Genomic DNA, 25,389 nt, shown 5'->3' with positions numbered 1-25,389 from the left:
TGATAATATGAAAGCGGGCGTCGGGCTGCTGCATCAACTTTCATAAAGTTTATTCTTCAGCACAGTGCCCACTTTCATATTATTAACATGGGCTCCAGGCTTTAATATAGTGTGGCGTCTGTGTTGATAAAATGGAAGCGGGCGTCGTACTACAGCATAAAGTTTATACTTCAGCGTGGCACCTGCTTTGATATTATCAACACAAGCACCGCGCTTTAATAAAGCGCTGCACCTGTACTGATAATATGAATGCAGGTGCCTTGCTGTGGCTTAAAGTTTCATAAAGTTTATGCAGCACAACGCCCATCTTCATATTGTCAGCACGGGCGCTGCGCTTTTGCCCCATTTTCAATTCTATAAATGTTGGAGAGCAGAGTGTGAGAGCGCTCAGTGCATCATGTGTGTACTGCAGCTGATCAAATAGATTTGTTTTAATTGCTTATTTTATTGAAACAAAATCACAGCAACATACGTTTCAACTAAAAACAGATGGGAGGGAGGGGTATCACAGCTCGAGAGCTCCCTCTCCAGCTGACATCAGGCAGGCAGGCCAACAGCAATCTGAAGCCATTACGCAGGCCGTGGCGTGGAACAGCCCCCACAGTCTGGCAGTAAGCCTCTGGTTCTTATGTAATACCACTTCGGAGAGTTTTTAGAAGGGCTGCCGGAAAGGGCTGTCTGCCTGGGGTGTGCTGAATGGGGAGCTCCAAATAACTTCCAGGGGTGTGTGCATGTCCAGCGCCTGACCCCCCCACCACCACCATGGCATCCTCCACACATGCTATTTGTTTTCTGTCAAAAAGACCCACTTCAGCAAGAGTAATTGGAAGATCAAATGCTTTTCTTGATCAGCAGGACGAAGAGAAATGTAAGAACTATAATCACAGAGACTGATACTCTGCACGGCGAAGGATGAGCCATTAGTCTTGAGAATGTTTACCGAAGGAAGCCAAGAGAACGTTTAATAAATTTTTTGGGTTTACAAGTTTTTATAAATATATTGCCACGTTCCATATCTGAACGTGTTTTCTTGCTTTAAAAGAGCACACTGAGTGATTTGAAATAATATATATGAACAGCTCGCAGTCAGAATATATCTGTATGAGCAAACGAGAACATTAAAGCACAATTGTATGCCGAAAAAGTACAGTTAGAAGGTATGACTATATAAACTATGCTTACCCAAACGTCACGAGGCAGCCACTTTTCTAAATTTAATACGGAGAAAGTATATAACATAGATGCTAGGAGAAAGGGTTTTTTTTGCTGTAAAAAGTGCATGAAGAGCCAATCGGTCTGGTTTTGACTGCTCGTCTTTTAGCTTTGCCAGTGCTTTTTTTGTTTTGTTTCTTCATGGTCTTTCCACAACTTTGTTGTTGTTGAAGCTACGAGCACGTCATGAGGAGAACTACTTTTTGGGTGTGGACTTGGGACGGGGAGAATTTCCTCACAGTGGAGTTAGCCACTGGCTGAAGTGAACTAACCCATTGCCTCATGATGTGTGATGTAGTAAGCAGAATTTAAATATGAGCGTCACAACAGAGCAATGAAGAGCGATGGCAGAAAATCCCTATAAATAAGTATATTATGAATATAATTTTAGTAAACTAAAAAGGGCTTCCCTAACACCATATCTAAAAACAAGCATTAAAAAATACAATAGGTCACGCATTTGTTGGAGTTAGAGTTATTGACTTTATAAATGTCAATCTTTTATACCTACCCATTTTGCAGGGTGCAGTACCACATGTGGCCAAAAGAGGTCCCAAATGCAAGACCTATTTCATTTAAAATGCTTGTTTCTTCAAAGGGAATAGGTAAGGGTATGCATATGGTTGGGGTGGAGGCATGCTGCATCTGAGTCATTCATGTCCTGCACATAATTGGCACTCAAAGCTAGGTTTTAACAACACTAGAAGCAATTTCCAGGCCTGCCAATATGTGGTAGGCTACACACAAGTTGATAGTGGGAAGGTGTCTGGACTAAAATGAACATAGTCACAACCAAGGTATCTGAATGCTATTTACTTTACAAATAAAAATTAGCGTTGTATCATTACACTCTCTACATGTCCAGAATATTCATATATGCTTACTTTTGCCATATGGTTAATTTTTCTTAGGACTCCGATAGCTGCTTATCCAATGAGCATTCAGACGAAAACAGCAAGAATGAAAGGATCATTGAGCTTAAAGAAAAAATAAAAGATTTGAACAATAAAAAGGAGAATTTGTCAAAGGAGGTATGACATCTTTTGATTATACCTTTTTAACTGCAGCTTGTTTCTTTCACGTTACAAATACATATACACCTACAAGAAAATGCCTAAAGTTTCTTTTTAACAACTTTGTTTTAATGTTTTACATGCATCATAACACTATATTCTGATATAAATAGAAGACTGCTATGAAAGATGTATGGCAGCACATTACTGACCTTTCCCTTGCACCTTTTTGGCAGCCTAGCCCCAACGCAGGCACTCTTGCATCCTGGTGCAAGGGTGCCTGCATTATAAGAGGATTGTTTTGTGCAGGAAGGGGCACCTTCCTGCATAAAACCAATCCTGGGAAGCATCTTCCTCTTTCTATGTGTGCTGCAGAATGCAGCACAGAGGAAGAAAAGAGGAAAAATAAATATGTTTCTCCTTGTTACGCCTCCCCTGGGAAGGTGTAAGATTTTGGAGCATCCCCAGGTTTACAATTTTCTGTAAATCTAGGGCAGTGTCAAAATCCATGGTATTTGCATGGGAACACCCACGCAATGCCCATGGAACCCCTTCCTATGGCAGAGTAACGCAATGCAGTGATTGGCACTGCGTTACGTTACTCCAGAATATTTAAGCCACGCATACTGACTTTGCGTGGCTTCAAAAATCTGACTTCACACATTTACCAAGCTGCGTGGTGCAAACATGACGCAAGCCTCTCATAAATAAGCTTGTAAACGTTCAGCAGTAGTAGGAGGTAATACTGAGCTAAGAATGATGACAACATCAAAAGAAAAAAATGATCCATGAACATGCGCTGTCCTCTTCCCAGTGTCTAAAAGAGGAGTACCAGGATGACATAATCCATGCCAGATTTTCAGGATAACTATGTAAGATAAATGTACCTACAGTAAATCTAAATGGAACTCATTTTATTAGTAATTGTCCTCAAAATGTGTCATGGACCCAACACTACTGGAGCTTCTTTGGACGCCCCTGGTCTTGTATTAGAACCTAGTACTAGTTTAATTTAGACGTCTTCCATTGAAATTGCTAAAAAAGGAGACTCTTGAACAGCAATCTGTGACTTTGGAGAGAAAGGGTAAATGACCTTAGGCCACAGAGTAAGTAGATAAATATTTTATTATAGAGAAACTCCAGCCTCCGCAGAGCAGTAAGGCGCACAGCCCAGAACTGTTATCTTAGCTTCTCTTCAACAGTAAACATTCTGTATGATACATACAATTACAATACTAAGCAGGTACACATAAAGGAGGAACCATTAAAATACTGAGTGAGGAATTGGAATACCAATACCACATAATCCTTGCTCCCATTGGAAACACTTTGGCAACAACTTGCTGATCAACACTCCTCATAGACCTTAAAATGCCTAAACCTGAACCTAAACCTAACCCCAAACCCACACATTGACCACTCAATAAGTTTGCCTAGTTTGTTGGAGGTAAGGTCACAATAACCAGCATTCCTCCTAGGCAAACTAACATACAGGCTGAAAACACTCACTAGGCAATTACTCAGGTACATGCATGTATCAATTACATGAAAAATCAGCAATTCAAAGATGATGGTAGGTAGGACCTTCTAGCGATCTAGCGTGGCAAGAGCTCTTGCCGTGTAGAATCACTTCGCATTTGTTTTGAGACCTGGAATGATCTTAATCCCCCCACCCTGTGGGACTGCTGTCATTATTTTAACTTCTCTTACCCTCTCCTGTTAGACTTACACTTTATTACTTCCCTCTCCTCCCTCTTTCCTCACAGCCTTTAAGTCCTCAGTCTCTCTTTGCCAATCTTATACCACTTCCAGCCTATACTGGTGTCATATGTGTTCAGGAAAGCAGCTAAAGAATTATTCCTTAAGCGCAACTAAACCCAAGATTTTTGTGAGTACTGGTGAATGGTAACTATTGATAATATGATAACCCCATCAAAAACATAGAGAAGATGCACAAAGAGTCTTATTAGCGACTTTGATAATCATAGCCTTGCATTCAAACGTATTTAGGCCATAGAAAACAACCAAAAATCATTAGACTTGCTAGCATGAATATGCAAATTTATCTTTTGACTCCAAGCCCTCTCTTTAATTTGCTTGGTCAGAATAAAAGAACAGTTGAGATTTTTGCCATTTCTCCTCTCCACTTTCAAGTAAAGAAAACATTTCAGGACACCTAGCAGGTTCATAATTCTTTGGCATCCTCAAATTGAAAGGGCAGTGATGGAAGCCCATGGGACACTTGTGTGTGACTCAAGGGAACAATAGTGACAACTTGAGGTACTGAAGTGTTGTGTCACACACGAGACCTCTAGTACCGCAGCAGGGTGCAGCAAGCATTTGCGTCCGACTCATAGGACCTTCACTAGTGGCTTAAGGTAATGCAGCCTGCTACGGTAAGCATTTGTGTCTGTCTCAAGTGACCTCTCGTAACAGCTTAAGCTACTACATTTGACTGCAGTAAAGAGGGATTACTCAAGGAGCCTTTATTTTACATTACAGTACTGCTGCCTTCTTCTTGAAAGTGCAGATTGCGGCCTTTGAAGGGCATGTAAATGTGCTCTTTATAAATAGCCAGACCTAAAGGCTTTGCTAATGCATGTTTAATTCTGGTGAGAGATGGGTCGTGTGTGCAAATTGGAGATGCCAGGTGCTGCCTCTGGGGTCTAAGTGTTGGCCTGAGTATAAGTGCTTGTAGAATTCCATAAAGGTATTCGCTATAGCTCTGTCTTCTGTCACCAGCTCCCCCACGACGTCTGAATCGAGGACACCCCCAGGTTCTGCCGCTGAGCGTGCAGTTTGTTTGCTGGAAGTCGGCCACATTTTATCTCCGCCGACATAGAAGGAATGGCGTAGATGGAGGGCAGTGTATTCTGCCTGAACCGAATCAAGGCTCGCCAGTTGGGAGCAAAAAGTTACCTAAGAAAGGTAAACCCAAAGCTAGTCTCTGGGACCTGGGTATAGGACAGTACATAGGAACAGTGGTCCCAGAAAATGATAATACAATTTCAAAATCACAACATAAATATAAATTCAAGACTGAGACAGAAATTATATATTGCTCATGGTATTTTAATTCACACTGAGCATTGACCTGTTATTGACATTGTTCACATATTATTATATACAATGATATCCCTAGGTGGGGAAGGAAAAAGAGAAAGATGGGGTTAGGTGATAGTGATTTAAGTGAGGGTAGGGTAGTGACTGCAAATGTGTAAAGTACATCAAAACAATATATCACTTAAAGAACATGTGGCTCATTCATCGAGCCTCTTAGTCACAATTTACACACAAAAACTTTTTTTAAGCCATGGTCTCAAATGTTTACACAGTACTAAATCTCTGTTGTTCAAGCTGGCTTAATTGAACAATTTCGACGTTTCGACCCCAAAAGATCACTAGGCTATTTACAATCCTTACGCTGGGGTCTCCATCAGGACTGTGGTGTGGAGGTGGGTGAGGGGATCATAGGTCGCCTCCATGAAGAGGCAGAAGTTATTTAAGGGCATGTGAGGCTCCTTATACATGAGAACGGAACAATGGCACTAAAAGGGTAAAAACTCTCTGTGTAAGGCCAGATGGGTCGGCTGTCGATGTTAGATAGATTAATCTGCATTGAGGCAGTAATAGCTGGAACTGTCAAGTTTCCTGCAAGCTGCTGCTCTTCTGGGAAAACCTCCGTGTGAGCTGAACGACCGAAAGTTGGGAGCAAAAGTCTGACAGTTGATGCCAGTTCCTCGGGGCGCCTGTGTGTTGGTGAATGAGTTCTAGCTCTTTGATTTGTTTTGTAAGGGCCTCCCTTTTTTCTTTTCGAGCTATATTGTCAGTGGCTGAAATTGCGATGAGTTCGCCCCTGACTACTGTTTTGAGCGCTTCCCATAATGTGGCGATGGAAATGTCGGGGTGCCGTTGTGTGCAAGCTATTCTGTGATAGTTAGTTGAATCTATGCTACCACCTCCGGGCGTTGTAGCATAGTATCCCGTAATCGCCACTGACAGGTGGGGTGCTCCAGTGGTTGGAGGGACAGTGAAAGTATCACTGTGGCATAATCTGAAAGCGCTGCTGTGAGGATTTCCGACTCCGTGGTGAGTGCATGTATGTCTGTTGTGCCCAGGAAATAGTCCAACCTAGCGTATGTCTTATGTGCATTAGAGAAAAAGGAGTTAGAGGATGGGAGGCCCTCCACAGGTACCTTAGCCCCATGTCCCTTAGCCATGTGTGACCTCCCTCCGATAATGCCCCCGCCTGCCCATGCCTCTGTATCAATATGTCTAGCGCATTATCGAATACCAACTTGAGGTCTCCTCCTAGTAATACCATCCCTCTCAATGGTAGACATCGCCTCTGCTAATGCTGTGCATAGAAATGTCTCTTGCCCGTCGTTTGGGGTGTATATAGAGCTCACTACCGAGGACTGCCCCCCCCAGCGTGAAACGGTAAGTGAGGAGTCTGCCCCTAAGTTCGGCCTCTTTCTGTCCCACTCTCACCTTGAAGAACTGTGCCACCAAGATGGCCAACCCTGTGTCTTCGTGGAGGCCGAGGAGAAAAATAGGTGTGGGAAAGCACAGGACCTAAAGCGGTGGCAATCTTTGGAGAGCAAATTGGTCTCCTGAAGGAGACAGATATCTGCGCTCGAATTTTCCTAAATGTGATAATACCGCCCTGCATTTTACCAGGTTATTGAGCCCTCTCACATGGTGTGGTCTGCATTGGGGCTGTCTAGAGTGATGTGGGATATGGGGTTTAACGGCCTTCTGAGTCTAAGGGATCTGCTAGTTGCAGTGGAAGACTTCATGATTGCCCTGCATTCGTGTCATTGCATCAGTTGTGTAAGCAACTGTGGACCCCAATGATAAAACAGGGAAAACTGGAAAAAAGGTTAACCTGAGTACTAACACAGCAACTTACTTTCAGTCCCACAGTCTTACAAGTCTGCAAGTTGTAAGATGTGAGTCCAGCCACTCACCTGAAAACCAGGTCCGTCTGCAGGGGCGATGACTATTCCTCAACCCACCCTGAGCACCTCTCAGTGCTGCTGATAAAAACAGAAGCCCTGGCAGGTGCACAAAGAGGGAAGGGGATTTGGGTTGAGAGACAAAGAGAGAGAGACTGCTACGCTTCGTGCTTCACCAAAAGGAGGATGTGCCATCTGGGCCAGTCAGGTTCTGAAAGGTTACTCGGCAAGCTACCTGAGATATATCCTAAAAACTACACAAAGCGCATAAGCATTGCATTCCCCGATTTCATTGGACTACCTGTAAAACATACACGTGGTTTAATGTTCACATTACCTTTCTTGGTGTGATGCCTTGTCAACTAGTTCATCTCTCAGTAAGGACTATGGTATATACAGTTTGCTTCTATAACATAAACAGGCATTGTATTAGGCTACGTAATTTATATCATAACATGAGATTTTATGCATTAGATTTATACCTTCCTATGATCTCACCTTAATGTGTGCAAGAAGTTTCCTAATTTCAATCATATAATGCTTTGGCCAAAGTGTCCTTAATACGCTGCCAGCATTCACCAACAACTTGGGGATGGCGCACCTTTAGAGGGAGTTACTTGCACCTTTAAATAAAGTCACTTTTAAAACAAACAAAAAACATGTATGCCTAAATAAGGCGACCTGTACAAGATCTGTTCTCTGCGCACACGCTGCCAAATACGTGTACAAACAGGGTTACACACTTTACAAGAATAAGAATGATTATTGCCTATTCTCAGCCCAGTAGCGTGTGCATTTACATTAGGCAATAGTCATAAAAACAAAATAATTATTGTCCTCATAAAGGATAGTATTAACAAGATCAATATTGTCCCAAAATGTCCACTCATCAAAAATGCATGTAAAGTCCCAAGCAATTTACACAGACATAACTGAAGCGGAAAGGAGACTGAGTTAAAATAAACAATGATTGAAAACTTAGCTCTTCCGAGTGATTCACAGACTCTGCAATGTCCTTGAACTCTGTCTGAACTTGAAGATGGGAGAAATGCCTACAGGCTGAGGTCACAGTGCTTGCTGAAGAGAAGAAGGCTCTGGGGAATTCTTCCTTGAAGGCTTGAATGATGCAGGGCTCTGTGGAATCCTTGAACGATGTGCAGGAATCAAAAAGCCAAGCAACCAGTGCTTTGAAGAGCAAGGCTATTTATAGCCTGGATCCTGGGCTTTGTCTGGGCTTGTTCTGGCAAAGTGTCAATTCAGTTACCAAGCACATGTTTAAGCTGCAAAGAGCAGCTGTCTCATTTAAATGCACGTGCTCTCCGGTCTCCTTACTTCCAACAAGCATTAGCAAAAACAAATGTTAAAAAGGTAAACAATAAACAAATAAGCATTGGTCACAGAAAACAGCAACAAATGAATAATGAAAGGAACCACTGGGCACAGTTAATTCATTGTTGAATTACTGCAACATGATTAATCTTTTGACCACATGTATGTTGGCAAATAACACATGGCAAGCCAACGATAGTGTGACAGGAATTTGTGACACAAGTTTCACCATAAGGGGTCCAACATGTGCCAACAATCCCCAACCCCTCCCACCTACCACCCAGCCCTTCTGCTATACATAGGTTTGCTGGATGTCCAGTCCTCTTAAGTATCGTCTGTCTTGGCCAGCACCACAGGAATCGTGTCCAATGCTGCCTTGGCTATCCCTGCAAGATCTTGTTGCCTTGTCCCTCTTCGTGCTCCACGTCTCCGCCAGTGTGGCGGTCGCTCTCTTGGTTGGGGGAGGAAGGACCCGACTCACGCCCCCCCATGGGCTGGTCCAACCCCAGCACTTGGCAAGCTTCTGTTAGAGATCGTAGTTAGAAATGATTCCCTTCCCAGCGAAATATGAGGCGGAAGGGATGTCCCCATGAGTAGGGTATTGTCAAGGCCACGAGATTCTTCTTTCTGATGTCTTGCACAGGAACAGAGATGCTGATTCCCAACTCCCCTTCAAGGATATTTCTGCGGGCCAGTTAAATATCTAGACCCTCAAATCTACCCCCGGGGGGGGAAAGGGGAGTGGATAAAATAATAAACAAGAAGAGACTGGTCCTGAAACGGTCTTCTCTCTTACGTCTGCTTCTTGGTTCTATCCGCAGACTGCGTGTCGACTGAGAGAATCTAAAAATCAAGCATCAAGTTATACATTTATCCTACATGTACTGTGTCCCAATTTTTATTCTGCTCCTATGATCTTAACCTACCCTTCGTTTCTGGCACTGTGCCTCTCCTCTATATTTCTTTGAAAATAACACTCTGGAATTCACCTGTCAACAAGATATCACTGAATGTAAGTATTTCCTTATTTACCCTTACGCTCTCCTATTCTCTTAATTAGCATATCTACTTACTTGAGTGTGTGTACTTATTTTCTGTAGATATTCTTCATAAATTGTTACTGAATTCCTTGCTAGTTGGAGTCTAAGACCTTTCTAGCTGCACCGTATTTCCCTCTCAGAAATGTTTTAAGGTTCTTCCCTTTTCTTGCAGGAATTTTGACGTATTTCTTATCTTTCTGTACGTTCTATCCAAGTCTATATTATTTACAATATTCACATATGTCTTGACATCTTCTATCAATTCTATAGATCACTTAGCTTATAACTTCTTTTCTGCCCAGGATATTCTTCGACGAGTTTCTTACACCAGCCTTGGTTTATCACTTGGGAAGAGGCGCCACCAACTGTCGCTTCAGCAAACTTCTCCTTGTTGGCAATATACTCGGTGTGAACTCTAACTGTTTTCTTTCCTAACTACTTCCGACGGAGGTAGTAAACGAAAACCGGACGAAAGCCCGGTGAGATATTCTCTACACTAATTCCGTGGAGAGATAGATTAGCCCTGCGTACTTCGTGAATTCTCTGGTGAAGTGCGCGTTTGTTCCAGCGCGCGCGCCTCAAACTGCCTCTGAGCACCTGTGGGGAAGAAATAAACTAGACCGCCGCGATGATTAGAAGGCGGCGGCCATCTTTAGACTCCTTTTCCGATTCAACCTGGTCCAGCCATTGCCTCTGGCCCGTACTCTTTCTCCTGGTCCATGACCTCCGCCCAACACTGTGCCCGCTACTGTTAAGCCATCCTTTGGAGTCCTGACAGTACCCCCCAACAAAGGAGGTCCTCTCAATCGTGGCTTTGTAGGAAATCTTTGATGAAAGGATTTAACTAATCTTGGAGCATGGATATCTGACTCCAATTCCCAAGATCGCTCCTCTGGCCCATAGCCCTTCCAGTCAACTAAATAGTACAGTTTGTCTTTTACCTCCTTTGAATCTAAAATCTCCTTGACTTCAAATTCTACTCCAGATTCTAATGGAATGGGTTTCGGAGGCAAGTTTTTTCGCAGTTCCAGTGGAGCCTTTTTCAACAAGGACACATGAAAAACTGGATGAACCTTCAATTTGGTGGGCAGTTTTAACCGATTGGTAACGTGAGACATCTTTTCTTCTATCCGATAAGGCCCTATAAATCTAGGTTGAAATTTTCTGTTACCTTTTAACCGAAGGTTCTTTGTACTTAACCAAACACAATCGCCTGCCTCTAAGGGAGGGCCCTCACGTCTCTTTTTATCTGCATAGGTCTTATATTTTTTCTTAGCCTGTTCTAAATTTTGTATGACCGTCTGGTGGACTTGTTTTAAATGTGATACTAGGTCTTCTACAGCTGGAACTTGAATATCAGTCTGCCCTATAGTGAAATCTGGATGTCGGCCATAATTCAGGTAAAATGGGGAATAGCCTGTAGAGACATTCCTGGCATTGTTGTGTGCAAACTCAGCAGCCCATAAATAATCTGCCCACTCTCCTTCTTGTTTCAACAGGAACAATCTTAGGTACTGCTCTAGTTCTTGGTTCACCCTTTCTGTTTGCCCATCTGTCTCTGGGTGATAACTGGTTGAATACCTAGCTTCGATTCCCAACCCTTTCAGAAAAGCCTTCCAAAAATGAGATACGAATTGTGCACCCCTATCTGAAATAACAACCCTCGGGATGCCATGAATTTTCACAATCTGTGTACTGAAATGTCTAGCAAGTTGTTTAGCTGTGGGAACCCCTTTTAGAGCCGTGAAATGTGTCATCTTAGTAAATGTGTCCACCACCACTAGGATGGTGTTGAAACCTTGACTAAGAGGCAAATCTACAATGAGGTCTAATGTAACTGTGTGCCATGGAAAAGGTGGTGTAGGCAAGGGTTGTAAAAACCCCTTAGGGGCTTGCCGTTCAGATTTTCCCTGAGCGTAGATTTCACAGGTCTTTACGTACTTTTCCACATCCCTGGTCATCTGAGGCCACCAATAAAGTCTTTTTTTTTTTTTTTTTTTTTTTTTTTATAAAACCTTTATTTCTGGACACAGCTATTCAGCCGACAACCCGGAGGTTCGGCAGCTTCGGTAGGAGAGGACAAAGAAGCGTCCACAGTGCATTGAAGGAGCAGTGAAAAGGTTCCATTTTTAAATAATTACAACACACAACAAACCCCAGCAAGGCAACAACACTGAATGCCCACGGTGTTAGCCCCTCAGGGGGGGAGCCGGACCCCAATCGTCTAACAGTTACAGTACTGTGAAAAGAGGAAAACGGGGGGAAAGCAGAGGCCCAAGAAGTCAATCAACCATCACATCTGCATACTAAGCTGGAAAGAAGGTCAAGAAGAAAGCTGTTCCTCGGGGGGATCCAGATCAGGGGCAAGACATATTCCCCCCCTGTATTGATTCCACTGCCCCCAGATGGCATGCCACTTCCGAGGGCGGCCTCTAGCGCAATAGACTGTCTTCTCCCTGAGCATACTCCAGTCCATATTTTCTTTCCACGCGGTTAACGTGGGGGGCCCCACGGAACCCCACAAGCGTGCGATGTCCCTCTTAGCAACCATGTTACCCAGAGTCACCCACTGGGTCTGTGCCTCATCATGATCAGTGGGCCCCCAGACATTCAGGAGACAACACCGCGCTTCCGGCTGCATAGCAATGCCCGTCACCTCCCCCATCACCGCATGAACTCGCCTCCAAAATTCCGTGATGACACCACATTCCCAGATGATATGGAGGAAAGTACCCACCATACCACATCCCCTCCTACATAGGCCTTCCTCAGAGAATCCCATATGAACCAGGCGCGACCCCGTCACATACACTCGATGCAATATCTTGAGCTGCACCAGCCTCAGACACGACGGGATCGCAACCTCCTTAGGAGAGGAAACAGCAGACTGCCAGTCCTCATCATCCAACTCGAGTCCGTCCCTGGTCCACTGGTCCCGCAGCCCCAGAAGCATATCAGCCCGAACATTTATCAGTTTCTTGTAGATGAGCGAGATCGTGCTCTCTGGCATATGGCCATCAAGGATCCGGTCCTCCAAAGGAGAGGACTCAGGCACCCCCTCACCCTCCACAAGGACTGACCGCAGGGCATGACGCACCTGAACATATCGGAAAAACTCAGATGCCCCCAACTCATACTCCTTCTGCAACTCTTCAAAGGACTTCACCCTCCCCTTAATCAGCACATCTCCAACCCTGGAGATGCCGATCAAGTCCCATTTATCAAACCCTTTCGTATGCCAAAGCCTACCCAACCTTTCAGATTCAAACAACGGGGTAGCTAGGGTGAGCCTATCCTTCCAGCCCAGAGAGTCAGTCGCCATCTTCCATACACGCACCGCCACCCCAGTGGGCCCCGTGAGGGACGAGTCGAGGGACCGCGAATACAATGCCCTAAGATAGTTCCCACCGCGCAGCAACCATCTGTCCATGGCATAACCAGGGCTGAGAGCCGGGCCATAAAAACCATGGTTAATCGCGGACAACTGGGTGGCCCAGTAATAACGTCGGATGTCTGGAAGAGCGATACCCCCGTCATACCATGGAAGCGTCAATTTAGCAATCGCTATCCGCGGCCGCCCATCCCACAACAACGTTCGTTGGAGGCTTTCGACCTCCCGAAAGTACCTGGCCGGCACCCAATCCAGAGTATTCTGCAATGCGTAGAGGAACCGAGGAAGGGACATCATTTTGAACAAGGCAGCGCGCCCGACGAGCGAGAGCGGCAACCTCCGCCAGCCCTCAACATCCCGCCGCAGGCGCGCCAGGGGGGGGAGCAGGTTTCTCTCATACCGCAAAGCGGGGTCCATGGAGATAAAGATCCCCAGATACATGAAGCCCTGCTGAGCAATCTGGATCGAACAAGTTCGCGGGACCGGCGGAACCTCACCACTCAGGACGTATAAATACGATTTACTCCAGTTGATGACGAGACCCGAGTTCCTACCGAAAGATGTAAGAACGTCACAGACCACTATGAATGAATTCTTGGGCGAGGCAAGATACAACAGGATGTCATCAGCATATAGCGAAATGCGGTCCTCGTGTTCGGGCGACCAGCGAAGGCCACGTATGTCCGGGTGCCAGCGTATCCACGCCGCCAGCGGTTCAAGGGCAAGGGCGAACAGCAGAGGCGACAGGGGGCAGCCCTGCCGAGTCCCCCTCCCAAGCCGGAACGGAGTCGATGCCCGGCCATTTACCACCACACTCGCAAGGGGTCCCTCATACAGCAACCTCACCCAACTCACAAAGCCAGGGCCAAAGCCGAACTTGGCTAGCACAGCCCACAAATACGCCCATTCCACCGTATCAAAGGCCATCGTGGCATCAAGAGACGCCACAATAGCCGGTTCTCGCAGCGTGCCAGCCCTGGCGATCACACCATGAAGGCGCCGAAGGTTTAACGCGGTGTTGCGATGCGGGATAAAACCGGATTGATCCGGGTGAATCAAGTCTCCAAGTACCCTGACCAATCGGCCCGCCAGGATTTTAGCCAGAATCTTCGGCTCGGCGTTGAGGAGCGAGATGGGCCTATATGAGGCACACTTATCTCGGGGTTTACCATCTTTGTGTATCACAACAATTGTCACCAGCCTCTGGTCCAACGGGAGGGTCCCACTCCCCCGCGCCTCCATGAACATGGCGCGCAGGTGAGGGGCTACCCTATCCGGGAACAGCTTATACAGGTCAATCGGCAAGCCATTCGGGCCCGAGGCCTTGCCCGAGTTCAGCGCGCGAATAGCTCCCGCCACCTCATCGACCGTTATGTCTCCATCAAGATCATCTCTATCTACATCAGAAAGACAGGGCAGAGCGATATCCCTCAAGAGGTCACGCGAGTCCTCGGGCGGCCTATCCGACACTGAGGCATAAACCTTACGGAAATAGTCCGAGAAAGACTGTACAATCCCCTCAGGTTCCACAATCACCTCTCCTCCCTCTCCCGTCAACTCCGGCACTACTCTATTAACCCTTTCTTTTTTATCCAGCCAAGCTAGGAGCTTCCCGGCCTTGTCACCAACATCATACAGGCGGCCCTTCTGTTCCCTACTGAGGGTCTTAGCGGCGTTTGTCACAAGGTCCTTATACTCGGCTTGCTTCAAGCTCAGCTCATGCAGTGAGGCCGCTGTTACCTCCTCCTCTAACGCTCCCTCTAAAGCCCCGATCTCCTCCTCCACTTGCAGAACCTCACCATCTCTCCGCCGCTTGGCCGCCACTACAAGTGAGAGGGCCTCCCCTCGCAGCACGGTCTTAAATGCTTCCCACAACGACACTGCCGAGTCCACGGACCCCTGATTGTCCTTGAAAAAATTATCCACTGTCTTCACCAGTGCGCTGCGCATCTTGGAATCTCGAAAGTACCAGGGGTTAATAGGATCCACCCTTCCCCCTCCCTCGCGGCCTATATCCAGCCTGACCCACACTGGCGAATGGTCCGATATGCCACGCGCCATGTGCCTGACCTCAGACACCAATGGGGCGTGCGCAGCCAAAGTGAGCAGGTAGTCAATCCTAGAGAGGCTACCATGCGCCCCGGAGTGGAAGGTGTATTGACGCTGTGTGGGGTGCCGGAGCCTCCAGCAGTCTATCAGGCCGAGTGTGTCTAGTAAGTCTGGAAGCCACTTCTAAGCCCCCCCAGTGTCTCTGGGCGGGTACCTATCCAGCAGCCCAGAGCCGACAGCATTGAAATCCCCCCCCACCACTAGCATACCTCCCGGGAGATCCAGCAAGGCCCTACCCAGATCTGTAAACGTGGAGGCCTGCAGGGCTGGAGGGACATAAACCGAAACCAAAACCAAAGTTCTACCTTCCCACCTCCCCGCCACCGCCACAAACCACCCCTATCGTCAACAATGGTGGAGTCCACCTCAAATGGTAGCGAGGCCCTGACTAGGATGCCCACACCCCTGGACCCGGAGGAAAATCCCGAATGAGCTATGAATTTATAACCCTTCCTATTAAGAGCATAACACGTATTACCTATAAGGTGTGTCTCCTGCAGTAGGGCAACATCTGGCATTGACCGTTTCAAGTGTTGCAAAACTATCCCGCGCTTAATGCGATCCCCCAAACCATTAACATTCCAGCTAATAACACTTAAACCTCTACCCCCCATCCCCAAACACAAAGAGGCCCACCCCCCACCCGAAGAGCCACCATGGAACAATCCCGAAAATGATCACTACGCCTTGCAGAAACAAACCCCCCAACAACAAACCCAAAATCCCAACCATCCCCCCCACCCTGCACCCCTGCTGCAGCTTACAAAGCCCCCCCAACTTGCAGTGTGCCTGTCGCCCTACCAAACCCGAAATCTACAAAAAGTACCCTAAGGGAAGAAAGAGCTCCCCTCGTCCTCCCGCAACCCTCCGCATTTACTGCACTCTATTCAAGTCATTAGATAAAGTCAAATCGAGGCAGACCAGCTCTGAAAACATCACCCTTGCCCATCCCGGCCACTGTCCCCATCCTCGGCAGTGTCCTCTCCCGTCCGTCGTCGGGGCAATGCGTCCAGCCATTCATCGGCCATGGCGGGAGACTCAAAGAAGAATGTCCGGTCTTCGTACACCACACGTAACCTGGCAGGGAAGAGCATGGCATACTTCAGATCCCTCTCCCGAAGGCGCCTCTTCACCCCCAGAAAGCCCTGTCTCTGCCTCTGCACCTGCTGGGTGAAATCAGGATAGAAATTCACCGACGCGTTCTGGAAAGGGACCGGGCCCGTTACCCTCGATGCTTGCAGGATAGCGTCCTGATCCCGAAAATGAAAGAGCCGGGCGACGATCGGCCTCGGCGGGGCTCCCACCTTGGGCTTCCCACCCGGCACTCTGTGGGCCCTTTCAACCGCGAAGAACTTCCCAAGACCCTTAGGCTGCAGATGGTTAAGCACCAAGTCCTCCACGAGCAGGTCAACCGAAGCCTCATCCGAGGACTCCGGGACCCCGATAACGCGCACGTTGTTGCGCCTGGCCCGGCTCTCAAAGTCCTCCAGCCGACGGGCGGCGAGATCACTCTCGGTCCTCAGCTTACGAACCTCGGTCTGCAGTTCCGAAACATCATCGGCGAGGCCCGTGGTCTTGAGGTCCAGGGTTTTAACCCGTTCGTTGGTTTTGCCCAAATCTGCGCGGATCAGGTTAACGTCCACCAAGATGGTATCCACTTTATGCGCCAGGGCATCAAACTGTCTCCCAATCGAGGTCTGCATCCCTTCGAGCGCCCCCATGACATCCTGCAGCGAGAGCTCCGGGACCAAGGGCGAGACCGCCCTCCGGGTATCCGGCGACTGGCTCGACCCACTCGGTGACCCCTTCTGCAGAGCATAGCGGTCCATATTATTAGCTTGAGCATAGGCTCCCCGCCTGGTAGACTTAGGCTTCAGCCGATCCACCTCTGCTTTGCCCGACATGGTTGGCACCAAGCAGTTCGGTTCCGATAAGACGGCCCTCTCTCAGCAAGAGGAATCAGGAGTGATCAGGTCTGCAGTGGGCCACCAGAGTAGCATGTAGAGCGTCCAAAGGAAAATAAAGCCACCAAGAGCTCTCCAGGGGCAGGGCAGACAAAGGGAGAGAAAGTGAAAGTGAAACCTCCATCCGACAGTTCACACCTCGCCTGGCCGCTGTTATTCAACTAGAGGTCGGGCATCCTGCCAACTCTAGCCCCTGGCATCCCTCGGAGATAGGCCGCAATCTTCCGCCATGCATAACTCCGGTTCCCGGTGGGCGATCCGACCTCGGGTAGCATCAATCGCCTCCCTGACAAGTCATCTACACGATGCCATGCATACAGACAGGATTAGAGACAGGATAGTCGACGGAGGGCGCGAGGGTCTCGGGAGCTCAGAGCTCACGCGGCCATCTTGGTCAAACGCTAGGCTCCTCCCCACCAATAAAGTCTTTTAACTAATTCTTCAGTCTTCGCTTCTCCTTTATGCCCCGCTAAAGGAGCATCGTGGCACTCGTACAGCGCTTGGTTTTGTAACTCTTTGGTAGGCAAATACAAGGCTCCTTTAAAATACGGCAATTGATGTTGGATCTCTCTTCCAGCGCCCTCTTCAACCCATCCTTGCATTTCTTCTGGACTCATGATTTCGGTCATTTGTTCCTTCAGGTCAATCGAAGTGATGGCGCCAATGATTCTGGTACTTGGAATTATAGTTTGATTTTCTGCGTTACTCTTTTGGTTATTGGTTCCTAGTCTGGATAAGGCATCAGCCTTCCCGTTCTGAACCCCAGGTCGGTAGGTGATTACAAAGTCATAATCGGCAAAGTACAATGACCATCGAAGTTGTCTTGGAGTTAGTGTCTTAGCTGATTTCAGAAATTTTAAATTTCGGTGATCCGTAAAAACTGTCACTAGATGCCTAGCTCCCATGAGGTAGTGTCGCCACTCCTTAAAGGCGTCTTTAATGGCCAATAACTCCTTCTCCGTTATAGTGTAATTCACTTCTGCTGACGTCAATTTTCTTGATCTGTAAGCAACCGGATGCAACTGGCCCGTTTCCTTGTGTCGTTGGGATAGCACTCCCCCGACTGCTAAATCGGAAGCATCTGTTTCAAAATAGAATGGTTCCAAGGGATCAGCATGTAAAAGTATTGGTGCTGTGGTGAAGTCTTTCTTCAGGGATTTAAAGGCCTCTTCAGTTTCTTCTGTCCAATCAAAGTGAACTCCCTTCCGGAGTAGTTTTGTAAGAGGAAGTATCTTCCGTGAGAATTCACTTATAAACCTTCTGTAGAAATTTGCGAACCCTATGAAGTTCTGAACTTCCTTAACACTTTCAGGAGATTTCCAATCGACCACTGCCTTGATTTTCCGTTCGTCCATATTTATTCCGGTTGGTGAGAGGACAAAGCCCAAAAACTCCACCTGGGAAACGTTGAACACACATTTTTCTAGTTTCACAAACAGCTTGTTTTCTCAGAGCTTCTGTAGAACTCCTCTCACTTCCCCTCGATGCTTACTCTTGTCGGATGAGTAAATCAGAATATCATCAATGTACACAATTGCACACTGATCAATGTATTCATGGAGGATTTCATTTATAAAATGTTGAAAGGCAGCCGGAGCGTTGCAGAGCCCATACGGCATGACTTGGTATTCAAATAATCCAAATCTCGTTCTAAATGCCGTCTTCCACTCATCTCCTTCACGCATTCGGACCAGATGGTAAGCTCCTCTAAGGTCGAGTTTGGTATATATCTGTGCTCCTTTTACCTGATCCAATAGGACGGAAATGAGTGGAAGCGGGTACCGATTTTTCTTGGTGATCCTGTTTATCGCGCGATAATCAATACAAGTTCTCAAATCACCTTCCTTCTTTGGCACGAAAAATAAAGGCGAAGACACAGGAGATTGCGATGGCCTGATGAAACCATTTGCCAGATATTTATCTAAGTATTCTTTTAAATGACAATGTTCTTTTTCTGTTAAAGCATAAACTCGACTGCAAGGTAGATTAGAGCCTGGTTCCAGGTCTATCTTACAATCATACACCCGATGAGGTGGCAATTGCTCTGCATCCGTTTCGTTGAACACATCCTCAAAATCTCGATACCCTGGAGCTCCAATTGATTGTTGGGTTGTGCTCTGTAAGCCAGGGTAGGCCTGAGATAAGTTGAAACTGGGGTGCGTCAATTAAATTGAACTGAATCACTTCTTGGTGTCCGTCGCTGGAAATTAGCTGCACTTGCTCTGTATGGCTCACTATGGGTCCGGAGGAGAGATTCGTTCCGTCCACAGCCCGGACGGGTTCGCTCCTAGATTATAATATTGCTCGTAACCCTACCTTGGCTGCAAATTTTAAGTCACAGAAGTTTCCGGTGGCTCCGGAATCTATCATTACCGAAACCTCAGTCAACGTTACTTGCCGGAACTTAATCACCATAGATAAGATCAAGTGTGGGGCAGATGATTGCAGGGTATTCGCTACTTGATGTTCTGTCGGAGTTGATTTTTCATTAGCATCCACCGGTCCAACTCCCGCTACAGGTGGTGCTGCAAGTTTTCCTTCGGCTTGAAGGGAGTCTTTGGTTTCTTCGGACACCCCCTAACGAAGTGTCCACTGGAGCAGCAGTACATGCATAAATTGCCTGTTCTTCTCTTTTCCTTTTCTTCTTTGGTCAACGGACCCCTTATTGTTCCTATTTGCATTGGTTCCGAAACCATTTGTCCGTCCGCAATCTTGATACCTTCTGACCGAGCCCTGTCAAACCGTGGGGTCATTGTTTTAAAGTCTCTTCTCTTTTCTCCCTTTCTCTCTCCTTGACGGAAGTCTATTTCTAAAACCAGGTCTACCAGCTCTGAAATTTCGGTGGGTCGATTCAGAATTTGCGCCAACACATCTTTGATTTCGTCCTTCAAACCTCTGTAAAAGACTGCAGCTCTTTTACTCTCCGGCCAGTCAGTCTCCACAACCAGCTTATTAAACTGTGCTAAGTATGCCACTAGATCTCGGTTTCCTTGCCTTAAGTCTAGTAATTCATTATCAACCACTTGAGAGATTCTTCGTCTGTCAAAGATCCGAAGAAATTCTTGTTTGAATGTTTCGTAATTATGCAGCAGGGGATCATCTCGGGAAACCAAGGGCATAGACCAGGACGCCGCATCTCCACTTAAGTACGATAGCACGAAGGCCACTCTTGACTGCGCATCTGGGAAAATTGAAGGGCGACACATGAAGTGTAGTGAACACTGTGTGATGAATATCTGCGCCTTTTGTGGGTCTCCACTAAATCGCTCTGGGGGGGCTAATGGTATAACCGGGGACAGAGAATGAATTACTTGTGTTGCTATCCTACTTGGGCCTTCAATAGGAGGGTCTAAAGTTTCTCGTCCTGTACTAAATGGTTGTCTCAATTTCTGAGCTAGTTCCGCTGTTTCCTTTCTTGAATTGACCACCTCCTGTCTAAGACTCTGATTTTCCTCTCTTACTGCCACCAACTCCTTCTGTATTGTTTCTAACACTACTCCTAAGGTTTGTAAATGTATTCCTTCAGCCATCTCTGCTCAGGTGCAAGTTTAAAAACGTGCTCACTTCACTCTGTCAAGGCCACGAGATTCTTCTTTCTGATGTCTTGCACAGGAACAGAGATGCTGATTCCCAACTCCCCTTCAAGGATATTTCTGCGGGCCAGTTAAATATCTAGACCCTCAAATCTACCCCCGGGGGGGGAAAGGGGAGTGGATAAAATAATAAACAAGAAGAGACTGGTCCTGAAACGGTCTTCTCTCTTACGTCTGCTTCTTGGTTCTATCCGCAGACTGCGTGTCAACTGAGAGAATCTAAAAATCAAGCATCAAGTTATACATTTATCCTACATGTACTGTGTCCCAATTTTTATTCTGCTCCTATGATCTTAACCTACCCTTCGTTTCTGGCACTGTGCCTCTCCTCTATATTTCTTTTCTTTCTCTTTACAAATAACACTCTGGAATTCACCTGTCAACAAGATATCACTGAATGTAAGTATTTCCTTATTTACCCTTACGCTCTCCTATTCTCTTAATTAGCATATCTACTTACTTGAGTGTGTGTACTTATTTTCTGTAGATACTCTTCATAAATTGTTACTGAATTCCTTGCTAGTTGGAGTCTAAGACCTTTCTAGCTGCACCGTATTTCCCTCTCAGAAATGTTTTAACGTTCTTCCCTTTTCTTGCAGGAATTTTGACGTATTTCTTATCTTTCTGTACGTTCTATCCAAGTCTATATTATTTACAATATTCACATATGTCTTGACATCTTCTATCAATTCTATAGATCACTTAGCTTATAACTTCTTTTCTGCCCAGGATATTCTTCGACGAGTTTCTTACACCAGCCTTGGTTTATCACTTGGGAAGAGGCGCCACCAACTGTCGCTTCAGCAAACTTCTCCTTGTTGGCAATATACTCGGTGTGAACTCTAACTGTTTTCTTTCCTAACTACTTCCGACGGAGGTAGCGAACGAAAACCGGACGAAAGCCCGGTGAGATATTCTCTACACTAATTCCGTGGAGAGATAGATTAGCCCTGCGTACTTCGTGAATTCTCTGGTGAAGTGCGCGTTTGTTCCAGCGCGCGCGCCTCAAACTGCCTCTGAGCACCTGTGGGGAAGAAATAAACTAGACCGCCGCGATGATTAGAAGGCGGCGGCCATCTTTAGACTCCTTTTCCGATTCAACCTGGTCCAGCCATTGCCTCTGGCCCGTACTCTTTCTCCTGGTCCATGACCTCCGCCCAACACTGTGCCCGCTACTGTTAAGCCATCCTTTGGAGTCCTGACAGTACCCCCCAACAAAGGAGGTCCTCTCAATCGTGGCTTTGTAGGAAATCTTTGATGAAAGGATTTAACTAATCTTGGAGCATGGATATCTGACTCCAATTCCCAAGATCGCTCCTCTGGCCCATAGCCCTTCCAGTCAACTAAATAGTACAGTTTGTCTTTTACCTCCTTTGAATCTAAAATCTCCTTGACTTCAAATTCTACTCCAGATTCTAATGGAATGGGTTTCGGAGGCAAGTTTTTTCGCAGTTCCAGTGGAGCCTTTTTCAACAAGGACACATGAAAAACTGGATGAACCTTCAATTTGGTGGGCAGTTTTAACCGATAGGTAACGTGAGACATCTTTTCTTCTATCCGATAAGGCCCTATAAATCTAGGTTGAAATTTTCTGTTACCTTTTAACCGAAGGTTCTTTGTACTTAACCAAACACAATCGCCTGCCTCTAAGGGAGGGCCCTCACGTCTCTTTTTATCTGCATAGGTCTTATATTTTTTCTTAGCCTGTTCTAAATTTTGTATGACCGTCTGGTGGACTTGTTTTAAATGTGATACTAGGTCTTCTACAGCTGGAACTTGAATATCAGTCTGCCCTATAGTGAAATCTGGATGTCGGCCATAATTCAGGTAAAATGGGGAATAGCCTGTAGAGACATTCCTGGCATTGTTGTGTGCAAACTCAGCAGCCCATAAATAATCTGCCCACTCTCCTTCTTGTTTCAACAGGAACAATCTTAGGTACTGCTCTAGTTCTTGGTTCACCCTTTCTGTTTGCCCATCTGTCTCTGGGTGATAACTGGTTGAATACCTAGCTTCGATTCCCAACCCTTTCAGAAAAGCCTTCCAAAAATGAGATACGAATTGTGCACCCCTATCTGAAATAACAACCCTCGGGATGCCATGAATTTTCACAATCTGTGTACTGAAATGTCTAGCAAGTTGTTTAGCTGTGGGAACCCCTTTTAGAGCCGTGAAATGTGTCATCTTAGTAAATGTGTCCACCACCACTAGGATGGTGTTGAAACCTTGACTAAGAGGCAAATCTACAATGAGGTCTAATGTAACTGTGTGCCATGGAAAAGGTGGTGTAGGCAAGGGTTGTAAAAACCCCTTAGGGGCTTGCCGTTCAGATTTTCCCTGAGCGTAGATTTCACAGGTCTTTACGTACTTTTCCACATCCCTGGTCATCTGAGGCCACCAATAAAGTCTTTTAACTAATTCTTCAGTCTTCGCTTCTCCTTTATGCCCCGCTAAAGGAGCATCGTGGCACTCGTACAGCGCTTGGTTTTGTAACTCTTTGGTATGCAAATACAAGGCTCCTTTAAAATACGGCAATTGATGTTGGATCTCTCTTCCAGCGCCCTCTTCAACCCATCCTTGCATTTCTTCTGGACTCACGATTTCGGTCATTTGTTCCTTCAGGTCAATCGAAGTGATGGCGCCAATGATTCTGGTACTTGGAATTATAGTTTGATTTTCTGCGTTACTCTTTTGGTTATTGGTTCCTAGTCTGGATAAGGCATCAGCCTTCCCGTTCTGAACCCCAGGTCGGTAGGTGATTACAAAGTCATAATCGGCAAAGTACAATGACCATCGAAGTTGTCTTGGAGTTAGTGTCTTAGCTGATTTCAGAAATTTTAAATTTCGGTGATCCGTAAAAACTGTCACTAGATGCCTAGCTCCCATGAGGTAGTGTCGCCACTCCTTAAAGGCGTCTTTAATGGCCAATAACTCCTTCTCCGTTATAGTGTAATTCAATTCTGCTGACGTCAATTTTCTTGATCTGTAAGCAACCGGATGCAACTGGCCCGTTTCCTTGTGTCGTTGGGATAGCACTCCCCCGACTGCTAAATTGGAAGCATCTGTTTCAACATAGAATGGTTCCGAGGGATCAGCATGTAAAAGTATTGGTGCTGTGGTGAAGTCTTTCTTCAGGGATTTAAAGGCCTCTTCAGTTTCTTCTGTCCAATCAAAGTGAACTCCCTTCCGGAGTAGTTTTGTAAGAGGAAGTATCTTCCGTGAGAATTCACTTATAAACCTTCTGTAGAAATTTGCGAACCCTATGAAGCTCTGAACTTCCTTAACACTTTCAGGAGATTTCCAATCGACCACTGCCTTGATTTTCCGTTCGTCCATATTTATTCCGGTTGGTGAGAGGACAAAGCCCAAAAACTCCACCTGGGAAACGTTGAACACACATTTTTCTAGTTTCACAAACAGCTTGTTTTCTCAGAGCTTCTGTAGAACTCCTCTCACTTCCCCTCGATGCTTACTCTTGTCGGATGAGTAAATCAGAATATCATCAATGTACACAATTGCACACTGATCAATGTATTCATGGAGGATGTCATTTATAAAATGTTGAAAGGCAGCCGGAGCGTTGCAGAGCCCATACGGCATGACTTGGTATTCAAATAATCCAAATCTCGTTCTAAATGCCGTCTTCCACTCATCTCCTTCACGCATTCGGACCAGATGGTAAGCTCCTCTAAGGTCGAGTTTGGTATATATCTGTGCTCCTTTTACCTGATCCAATAGGACGGAAATGAGTGGAAGCGGGTACCGATTTTTCTTGGTGATCCTGTTTATCGCGCGATAATCAATACAAGTTCTCAAATCACCTTCCTTCTTTGGCACGAAAAATAAAGGCGAAGACACAGGAGATTGCGATGGCCTGATGAAACCATTTGCCAGATATTTATCTAAGTATTCTTTTAAATGACAATGTTCTTTTTCTGTTAAAGCATAAACTCGACTGCAAGGTAGATTAGAGCCTGGTTCCAGGTCTATCTTACAATCATACACCCGATGAGGTGGCAATTGTTCTGCTTCCGTTTCGTTGAACACATCCTCAAAATCTCGATACCCTGGAGCTCCAATTGATTGTTGGGTTGTGCTCTGTAAGCCAGGGTAGGCCTAAGATAAGTTGAAACTGGGGTGCGTCAATTAAATTGAACTGAATCACTTCTTGGTGTCCGTCGCTGGAAATTAGCTGCACTTGCTCTGTATGGCTCACTATGGGTCCGGAGGAGAGATTCGTTCCGTCCACAGCCCGGACGGGTTCGCTCCTAGATTTTAATATTGCTCGTAACCCTACCTTGGCTGCAAATTTTAAGTCACAGAAATTTCCGGTGGCTCCGGAATCTATCATTACCGAAACCTCAGTCAACGTTACTTGCCGGAACTTAATCACCATAGATAAGATCAAGTGTGGGGCAGATGATTGCAGGGTATTCGCTACTTGATGTTCTGTCGGAGTTGATTTTTCATTAGCATCCACCGGTCCAACTCCCGCTACAGGTGGTGCTGCAAGTTTTCCTTCGGCTTGAAGGGAGTCTTTGGTTTCTTCGGACACCCCCTAACGAAGTGTCCACTGGAGCAGCAGTACATGCATAAATTGCCTGTTCTTCTCTTTTCCTTTTCTTCTTTGGTCAACGGACCCCTTATTGTTCCTATTTGCATTAGTTCCGAAACCATTTGTCCGTCCGCAATCTTGATACCTTCTGACCGAGCCCTGTCAAACCGTGGGGTCATTGTTTTAAAGTCTCTTCTCTTTTCTCCCTTTCTCTCTCCTTGACGG

At 46.2% G+C, this 25,389-nt stretch overlaps 1 protein-coding gene across 1 annotated transcript in view; it reads left to right on the top strand.

Annotated features, from left to right (window-relative positions):
- Positions 1-25,389, top strand: part of CAGE1 (cancer antigen 1) — a 498,804-nt gene that overhangs the window by 246,451 nt on the left and 226,964 nt on the right. Inside the window, exon 5 of the mRNA XM_085606352.1 lies at positions 2,124-2,243. Within this exon, the coding sequence (XP_085462478.1) occupies positions 2,124-2,243 (120 nt within the window). The remainder of the gene's footprint in view (positions 1-2,123; positions 2,244-25,389) is intronic.

The sequence above is a fragment of the Triturus cristatus genome, chromosome 5_2 (genome assembly GCF_964204655.1).
Source record: "Triturus cristatus chromosome 5_2, aTriCri1.1, whole genome shotgun sequence".
Classification (NCBI taxonomy): Eukaryota; Metazoa; Chordata; class Amphibia; order Caudata; family Salamandridae; genus Triturus; species Triturus cristatus.
This window is presented reverse-complemented; position numbering and strand designations above follow the sequence as displayed.